This window comes from Falco punctatus, assembly GCF_963210335.1.
Source record: "Falco punctatus genome assembly, chromosome: 8".
NCBI classification, from domain to species: domain Eukaryota; kingdom Metazoa; phylum Chordata; class Aves; order Falconiformes; family Falconidae; genus Falco; species Falco punctatus.
The window spans coordinates 304,059-313,789 of NC_137588.1; the positions used below are offsets into that span (position 1 = coordinate 304,059).

At 51.4% G+C, this 9,731-nt stretch overlaps 1 protein-coding gene across 1 annotated transcript; it reads left to right on the top strand.

Moving 5' to 3' along the window:
• Positions 1-1,762: 1,762 nt before the first annotated feature.
• Positions 1,763-6,622, top strand: LOC308068476 (ubiquitin carboxyl-terminal hydrolase 42-like; the record flags this gene model as incomplete). Its single annotated transcript, XM_080399183.1, has 3 exons — positions 1,763-1,949; positions 2,388-2,498; positions 4,425-6,622. The coding sequence occupies 3 exons, from the start codon at positions 1,763-1,765 to the stop codon at positions 4,835-4,837; spliced, it is 711 nt and encodes a 236-aa protein (XP_080255309.1). The 3' UTR covers positions 4,838-6,622.
• Between the last annotated feature and the right edge of the window lie 3,109 nt (positions 6,623-9,731).

Sequence of the window (9,731 nt, forward strand, 5' to 3'; positions counted from 1 at the left end):
CTTTGACAGTGAACCTGTCAGAGCCCAGGTGCTTTGCTACACGAGCATCACAGGCGCCGTCCTGTACCTGGGATGAGTGGCAAAGAAACCCTGCGCAACGCGACGGTGCCAGCCACAGCTGTGCACGGGCAGCTTCCAGCCCGGGGCAGGCGCTGACTCCTCTGGCTGTGCGCAGCGGGGAAGAGGTGGGAGCTGTGCCGGCGGCCGAGCAGCCCTTCGCCAGCAGCACGTGGGGAAGCCCAGCGGCACCGGCTGCTGGCTGCAGGGGAGGTGCCCAGGCTGGGGCGGCTGCCTGGCCACAGTGTGTTGCCGTGCGGCCCCGTGTCACAAAGGGGCAGTGATGCGGCACCCACCCGGAACTTGTGACCTCACCTGGCCAGGGCTGGACATCCTGAGCAGCAGGCTAGTGAAAGCCAGTTGGGCTGAGCTGTCCTTCGGGGTAACTAGGCTCATTCGTTGGCTGCTTGTGTGGTTACCTGTTTCCAAGCATTTATCGTGTAGTGCTGACTGCTCCTTGTCTTCCATCCTCTTTCAAAGCTAATTATGGTCTGACTTTGGGGAGAGATCCTAGAGGAGGTAGATAGGGGATAAAAGTGTAGGCTGGTCTCTACCTCCCGAGCTGTGTGCTGGGGTCTTTCTCCTTTCTAGGCTGGTCAGACAGGTGCTATGGGTAGAGTTCCTCTTTGCTAATTCTTATTTCTTTGCCATAGCCTAGTCTAGGGAAGTAGGGAGGTGGCAGCCCGAGGCATTGAGCTCAGCCTAGACTGACCAGAAGCCCACCTTGAACTGAAGGAGCAGGAAGGAAGAGCGAAAAAGGAGCCCAGCATAGGCAGCCGTTAAAGTAGCAACCAAAAGCTGGTCACTCCTGCAGACAAGGTGGAAAAGGATGGGCTGGAGAGCTGGAGGGCTCTGCTGCTAATGGTAGCCACAGGCAGTTACCACTGGAACACTTTTGATGGCAAGTGCTGGTCTGTGGGTTGCATTTGTGGTTGGTTTTAATGATTTTGTTGAGCTCCAGTGATTTCATTGCAATCAGGTGACGGGATTGGCGCTGATCTTCTCTTTCTGGAGCGCGTCGTGACATCCTTGGTCACCCAAAGCTTTCCCCTCTGTCCCTGAGAGGAGCGGCGGCTGCAATGGGGAACGACTCCCATGAGTAACAGCTTCACCAGCAGGCTTGGGCTTTGTGAACCCCCAAATGCAATGGGCACGGCTGGTGCTCCATCCCTGAATACTGATGTGGGGACAACCTCAAGGGAATTCTGAGGCGTTTCCTGAGAGCAGCCAGACCTACCCAGGGGGTTTCAGTTGGACGCAGGAAAACACATTTGGTCACTCCTCTGCCATTCTATACAAGCCTTTGAATGATGACATTGCTAGTAGAATGACCTGAGGTCAGTAGGGTTCCCTTCTGGGCTAGGTGCTTGCTTGTTTTCATCAAGTTACAGCCAGCAAAAGGGAAGACTTGACCTGATAATGCAAAACTCGAGGGAAAGACAGGTAGTGCAAGCCCAGAAATCAGTGTGGGTTTGTTGGACTTCCAGCAAAGTAAGCAGGTGAACAGGCTATTTTCCAAAATGCTTTCCTCACCAGTAAATTCCAGTGGCAGTGTTGAGCTTCCCGCAATGTTTCTGGCTTGGGGGTTGGAGCTGGTTGTCCTGGGTGCTCCTGCATACAACTCAACTTTTCAAATATGCTTTTGTGCAACAGTACTGTCTCAACTCTTCTCAAACATCATTTCCCTGCAGTGGTTGCCGAGGGAATGGCTCCGCCGCAAAGGATCCACTTTCCCCCAGAGAAGATTCACATGGAGTGGCAGCAAAGACGGAGACCTGGAGCAGGCCTCTACAACCCAGGCACTACGTGCTTTGTCAACGCCGTCCTGCAGTGCCTGACGTATACCCCGCCTCTTGCCAACTACCTGCTCTCTCGTGAGCACAGCAGCTCCTGTGAGTATTTGTAGGAACATCTCCTTGTCAATCTGTCATGCACTTCCCAAGGACCTCCAGAACCTGGAATTAGAGGCAGGTGAAAAGTAGCCTTTCTTTGTCAGCTGCTCCCAAGTTAGTGTTCTTGGACACTCAAGCCTGGAAGCCGCTTGTCCTGTCGAGGTGTGTGCACTGTCAGAAAGATGCCTCCTTCTAGTCCCAGGCGTCGTTCCCTATTTCTGCAAGTTAAACTCTGCTGATTGCACAGCAAACTTCTGTCAGTGAAGCATCCCTCTCAGGAAAGTCTGCTGTGCACTAAGATGTCCTGGGCTTGCGAGGCCATTGGCACCTTGGGAGGAGTGGAGATTGTTCTTAGAATTCCAAGGTCTACATTAGGTTTCCCATCGCTATAGGTATTTTTCTAACCTGAGAAGCTTGTTCCCCTTCCTCCCTCTTCAGGTCGCCAGCAAGGCTTCTGCATGATGTGCATTATGGAAGCACACGTTAACAATGTCTTGCACACATCAGCCAGTGCCATCATGCCCACAGCCATCATCAATGCCCTCCCACGTAAGTAATCTCAGGTGCTTTGACATGTTATCCTTTGTTATTATAGGACTGAAGTACTAACAACTTCTTTTTTAGAAATAGGAGGCTATTTCAAGCTTGGCATGCCAGGGGACGCCTATGCATTCTTACACTGTACTGTCACTGCCATGCACAGGGCTTGTACGAGTGGACACAGTGAGTAAGTACAAGCAAATGACCGTTCAATGTTCCCAAGCCTTTTGGTCTCCTTGATGTACCCCCATCAAGGAAACCCTATGCACAGGCTTTCAGACAAAGGAAAACTCTTGGAGGAGGTAACTCTGCCTTCCCATTTCCTTCCAGCTGTGACATCTCTACTCAAGCAACTACCATCATCCATCAAATATTTGTGGGCTTTGTGAGATCCAGAGGTATGTTCCCACAACCATTGCTCTCCTTGGACTCATCTGTGCCCTGCTGTCTGCCTGTGAGAAACAGATGAGCATGTGGCTGGTGTAGTAGGTATAAAGAGCATGAACGGTCACGGTCAATTGACTTCCCCTGTCACTGAGCATTTCCGTTTGCCTTCCAGTCACGTGCTGCAGCTGCAATGCAGTTTTCGATTCCTGTGTGTCCTTCCTGCATATTCCTTTGCATATCGAAGTAAGTGGGTTTGTCACTGTGCTTCATGACGTCCCAAGCCCCTTGTAGCTTTCTAGAATCAACACAGTTATCTTAAAAATGTCTGCTGTGAACACAAGAGAGCTCGGTGAGGGGTGGGAAGTGGTATGGATGGTGTCCTTCTGCAAAGGCCATGGCAGTGCTGTCCCTTGGAGCTGCTGGCTTTAAGCTGCACAAGCACGCATTATCCCCTCTGCACCCGTGAGGGACTCTCAGCCTTCTTCTCTTTGCCCTCCCTCAACACCCATCTGGCTCCTAGGCTGATGGGTTGTGTTGTTTTCATTACTGATGACCCTGCACACTGTCAGTAGCTGAACTGAGCGGTGGCACGGTGAGGTAGCTCTTCGTAACGCCGGGAACCTCTGGGAAAGGAGGGAAATGTTTGGCATCATACCCTCTTTCCGTCTCCCTTTGGCCAAGGTTTGCAGGGTCACGGTGGGTCTCCTCAGCGGCAGCCACCTGCGTCTTGTGGGCAACTCCTCCTGAGTGCTTGTGCGAGGGCATTTCCCCCAGCTCAGAGCTCTCCTTTCTCACCCCTCCAGGCAGCCTCATCTGTCACCGCAGCTCTGGAGAACTTTGTGAAACCTAAGCAACTGGGTGGTGAAAACAGCTTTCGATGTAGCAAGTAAGATGATTACTGACAACAGATTAATACTTGTTTCTGCGTGAAAGTGCTGCGTGTCATCGAGCAGAAGTAGCTTCAACGCACAATCAAGAGACAAATTTTTTTTCATATGGCCTTATGGTACTGAAGTCTTAGCGTAGCGTAAGGATGTGTGAGACAGGAAGGGTTGTCTGGCCGCCTTGGGGAAAGACAGGGTGCTTTTCAGCACTTGGCTCTCTGCTTGTTTTCAAGGTGTGACAAGAGGGTTACAATTCTCAAGAGGGTTACAATCGATTGCGCGCCCAGGGTTCTCACGCTGAGACTGGGAAGGAGTGATGCCGTCAGCGAGAAGATCCACAAGGTGTGTACGCAAGTGGAGGGCAACTCGTTCTCTTCCTGGAGAAGGAGATTTGCCAAAGCAGGGCACTCTGTCACAAGCTGTTCAGGTTGAGCTTCTCACGTTCCCTTCTGGGGAGAGGAGAGTTCCCGTGGGAAGGCAAGCATATACTCTGCCCTGACCAAGCTGTTTCGGCCAAGAACAGTTTCCTGCCACCAATGCCACCAGCACGATGTCTTCCTTCGGGAAAAAACGAGTGTTGATGAGCCACAAGGATGTATTTCTACACCGCTGGCGCCTGGTCTTGGCAGGCTATTTCATGTAGTATTCCAGGATCCTTCCTGAGCCCTCTTGGTCTCTCCGCAGTTTTTCTCGTATCCCCTATACTTGGATCTCGGGCCATACCTGTCTCAGGCAGCTGGAGAACCGCTCCACTACGCCTTATATGCTGTCCTGGTGCACAGTGGTGAGAGCTGTCATGAAGGACACTTTTTCTGCTACATAAAGGTAAAGAGCCACCTCCTTCGCAGCGGGGCGGAATGTGTGCTGGGGAAGGCAAACTTTGATGGCGGTGGTTTTGGTAGCCAAGGTTTTGGGGGAGAAGGTCTCCTTACTGGCTGGATGGGACTTGGTTTGGTGGACTCTTGCTTTTTTGTAGTTTTCTGCCTGTGTTGTTATGGAGAAACCATGCAGTTCATCCCCAGATGTCCTTGCCTTTCTTTGACAGGCCAGCAACGGGCTGTGGTACCGGATGGATGATACGTCTGTGACCTGTTGTGGCCTGTACACAGTTCTCAAGCAGGAAGCCTATTTACTGCTTTATGTCAGGTAACAGCCAGTACTAAAATGTGTCCGGGATGCATTTCCTTTTCCCGGTTTTGCTGTTTTTCCTCAGATCTATCGAGTCTGTCTTTCTTAGGAGACAGTGACTACCTGTGTCATCCAGTGCTGATGCATGTGAACTACCCCTCACCAGTCCTTATCTTCCCTTGCTGGGCTTTGGGCTGCTGCCCTGATGTAAACTGCTCCTTGTCTGCTATCGGTAGCTGGCCGATAGAAGAGTACGTGGAGGGGGCCTACAGGGAAGATGGAGAGGGACTCCTTATCAGGGAGTGTAGTGGTGCGGTGAGGGGCAGCAGTTTTAAACTTCAGGAGGGTAGATGTAGAGTCAGTACTGGGAAGAATTTGTTTACGGTGAGGGTGGAGAGACACTGCAAGAGGTTGCCCAGAGAAGCTGTGCATGCCCCCTCCCTGGAAGTGTTCAAGGACAGGTTGGATGGGGCTTTGAGCAACCTGGTCTTGTGGAAGGCGTGCCGGCCCATATCACGTGGTCGAAACTAGATGGTCATTAAGGTTCCTTCCAACCCAAACCCTTCTGTGATTTTATGATTCTATGAAATGGAGGCAATAGAGGGTAGGAGGACAAGGTCTTGCTGTGACAGGGGTCGACCTCGTGGGAAGACCCCAAATGAATTTCCCATTTGTAGACTTGACATGACTTCTCACTGTCATAGAAACCGCTCCAAGTAAATGAGTGAACCCCAGTGAAAGCTTCAAGAGCAGCCCTAAGCAAACATCACTTTTTTTTTCTTGGGGTTTTTTCCCCTGTCCCCTAGGTGCTCTGATTTGAAAACTGGTCAGCAGACTTCATCCTCATCTGTGCTATCATACACCCGCTCCTTCCACAGTCAGTGGGAGGCCAGCAGCCAGCTGGCAGGTCCTGTGGGACCACAGGATCAGCCTTGTTGGACTAAGGTAAGTCTGAGGAGGTGGACCAGGGCACCAGATGGACAGTGGGTTTCTTTCTGGGGTCTTGGCATTGCTCTCTTCTGCCCTTCCCCCCACCCCACCCCACCCCACCCCACCCCACCCAGCTTTCTTCACAGCCACAATGCTGCTCCCTCTCAAAGCATCCCACCTAGATCCATCCTACTTATGTGCCTTTGGGCCCTCTACCTTCACAGCCCTCCAGGAGGGCCTTTGGGAGGTCTTTAGCTGTCCCCTCACAGAGATTCAGGGGGTTCCCCACTGCTCTGTTTCTGTCAGGAGGAAAGCACAGGAGCTTTTCGCATCTCTCAGCAGGACATGGCGATGGGCATGGAGGACTCTCCAGAGAACAGCAGCTCCTCCACTAGAGCCAGCACCAGCCAGCTCACCTGGGCAGGTGTGCGAGAGGCAGCTGTAGGTTGGCTGTGGCCCATCTTGTCAGGCAGGCTCAGCATCACCGCCTATTTGGGCTCGTGCTTACGTCGCTGCTTCTGCAGCTGTAGAAGGCTGGTGTCTGCATGCCCACGCTGGGCATGTGCGCCTCACGCTGTGCAAAAACGTGGCAAGAAAGGGGAGCGCAGATCCAGCCCTTATTCCTACATACAGAGGAGTGGTGCCAGGAAGAGAACCTGCAGCAGATCCCTGTGGTGGGGAAACATTCTCCGCAGCTGATTTGCGCACCCCGCAGACTATGACCACTCAGCAGGGAAGCGGAAGAGGAAAACTAGTCCATGTCGTGACCAGGGATAATGCAGCTCCAGGGCCCTCCAATGGCAGCTCCCAGTATTCTGCACGCAGGGCTGCTCGGGATCAAACCCTGCTGAGGCAGAGAGAGCAGAGCAGACCCTTGCGGCATGGGTACGATCTCCACAACCGGTTTGTGAACTACACAGAGTACCACCATGCAGGTAGCAGGAGGAAAAGGAGGAGAGTTTTGGTGCACTAGAGATGCGGCTCAGGGAAATACTCAGGGTGCTGCAGTGGAGACAGGGGCAGGCTGTGACCCTGGATGAGGGTGGAGCACAGCATCTGACTTCTGCAATGTCAGAGAGGAGGAGGTGGAAAAGGATCCAGGAAGCACTAGAACTGCCCCCAGCAGGGACCAAGCTGCACAAAGGGCACCAGCAGCCCACCCTGTCCCTCCTCTCAGTGCTGCCTGTGGCCAGGAAGAGCTCACAGGGAGCTTCCAGAGACTCGGACAGCTCTGCCAGCTGGCCCACCTGCCCATGGGTCCATCAAGGAAGAGCTTTGATCCCTGTTCTGCTTTGGGGATCACCTTGCAAAAACAACACACATTTGGAACCCACAGGCAGAAAAGCCAAAGCCAGAATTGAAAGCAGTTGTTGACCTTGCACGTGTAATTGATGGGGCATTTACTTCTCTGTAGGTTCTGGGGGAACTGGTGGAAATACCCAGTGTGGGAAGTTTATGCTATGGGATTTTGAAAGCTGTGTGCTTGCATGGGCCCCTCTTGCAATCTTTTTAAATTTGGAGTTCAAGTCACTGAAATGGAAATGGGCTGGATGAGCCAACAGTGAGCAGGGCTAAAGTGGACTGAACAGCCGGGCCCAGCGGGGGCTGCTCAGTGGCACCGAGAGTAGTGTGAGGCCAGAACCAGCAGTGTCACCCAGGGGTCAGTACTGCGTCCAGTCCTCTTTGACAGCTTCCTTAACTAACAGTCTGCATGACGGGGCACAGGGCACCCTCAGCAATTTGGTAGATGGTGCCAAAGCGGGACGAGCGGCACTTAGGCCAGGGGGCCGTGCTGCCATCACGAGGGACCTGGGCAGGCTGGAGAGGTGGGCTGACAGGGACCTCATGCAGTTCAGACCTGCTTCAGCACACACAAAGCAGCCCTGTGCTTGATGGCAAAGAGGCAATGTACCATGAAGCCTAAAGAGTGAACGAACAAAGGAGGGGAGGAGTTAGGGCAGACTCCATCATAACTTCAGGGATCAGTCAACAGGTTGAACTTGTCTCCTCCCACACAGGGACACCTACTGGGCAAGAACTTTATTCTGTGACTTAACTCATGCTAGCTATTGTTAGCTGTATGGTTTTCAGCTTGTTTTACAGTCAGTGTGCTATCACCGGCAATCATTGAACCTTATTCTGAGACAAACTTGTGTTTTTTGGATAATAAGCATCTTCAGCTGAATCCATTTTTTGTATAAATCTCTGGATATTTGAGTAGTTGACTCCATGATGCTGTCACCAGGGGTCCCCGAATAGGTTGGTCAAATCACCCCCCGATACAGGGGGCTGTCAAAGCACAAGTAGCGGGGCAGGCTGGTCGGGCACAAGGGTCTCATCTTTCTTGGGAAATCGACAGGGAAATCAAAGAGAAAGGGTTCAAGGATACCCCCCTTTCTTAACGTGACACCCCCTCAAGTTCCAAATGTCCCCATACACAGTTTCTTCCTCCATTTTCCAAATGGCCCTGAAGGAACTGGGGAAAAAATTTACCCAAATCTCAGCAACCAAGATGATTTTCACCGAATCACAGAATGGTCGAGGTCAGAAGGCACCTCTGGAGATCAGCTAGTCCAGCCCCTGCTAAATCAGGTTCACCCAGAGCAGGTTGAACAGAATGACGTCCAGTCAGGCTCTGAATGTCTCCAGCAGAGAAACTGCCTTTTACTTGAATGTGCAGTGTCTTTGGGAAGGTAGTAAAAAAGCCTTCCAAACTGTTCTTCTCATGTCACAGACTTGTTTTGCAAACATCTGCAAAGCAGCAGTGGTTGCCATGGCTGTCTCCTCCTGGAGATAACATTCACGGAGACCAAAACTCTCACCCTGCCTGAGGAATGGTGGCATTCCAAAAAAGAGCTGTAACAAGATCCTCAAACCCTTGCCACGTTCCTGCAGCACTGACTTGGGAGATCCTCTTGATTTGGCATCACCTGGAAGCTACGATGACACCACTCCAGAGGGCTATCCTTCACAGCACCAAGCAGTTGCTCTTGGGAGGACAGGCTTGCTTCTTCTCACTCTCCATCTCAAAGCCCCCATACTGAATTCCCAGTACTATTTTCTTTTTAAAATAAAAGTCAACCAAACAGCCACCCGCAGCAAAACCAGGTGGAAGACGCTTGCTTTGAACTAGATGTCAGGACTTTCCCTATCCTGCAGCTCAGTCCATGGCCATGTGGTCCATGTGAAGGCACCCTCCAGATCACCAGCTTCTCTTTGGGTGCATTTCAGATTTCACAAATTGGCAGGGCATTTTTACTTGCACACTATAAATATCCATTACACCAATACAGGTACAAGTATGACAGCAGCTACAGAATGCTGTGAAGGAAGTTTCTGAAATTGTAGCCACATAGGGTAGAAGCTCCTGATCTGGCTCCGGTCAATCTGGGACCATCACTGGGAACCACGGAACTTGGCCAGCCCAAGGTCTGTGAGGTAGCAGGTTAAATGAGGCAGAGGAGAAGCCCACCACTCTGCTGAGCTGGGTTCTTGGCACCAAGGTACCTCTGTGACATTTTCACTGTGCTGCAGTGTAAAGACGGCCTGTGATTTTCAGAAACTGAAGATCAGTCTTTAAAATGCAACTCCTTGGGCAATAATAATACTGTGTCAAGTAAATACGCACACCCCTCACCAATGGAGTTTTGGTTTTTTTCTTTGTACCTTTGCTGCTTCTGCAGAAGCCAGTAGTGCAGAGGGCTGAGGGTACAGCTACACAGAGTGGCTTCTGTTTTGTGAGCTCTAACTAAACGTGCAATGGACAGCCATTAAGATTGGGAAAGCTCACAAAAAGCTTAAAAACAGATAAACCACAACATTTCTTTCTTTTTTATAGAACTCCTTAGATTACTCTTCTTTTTATAAAAATGAGAAATCAGGGGTTAGTCATGCTTTGTATGCTATTGACATG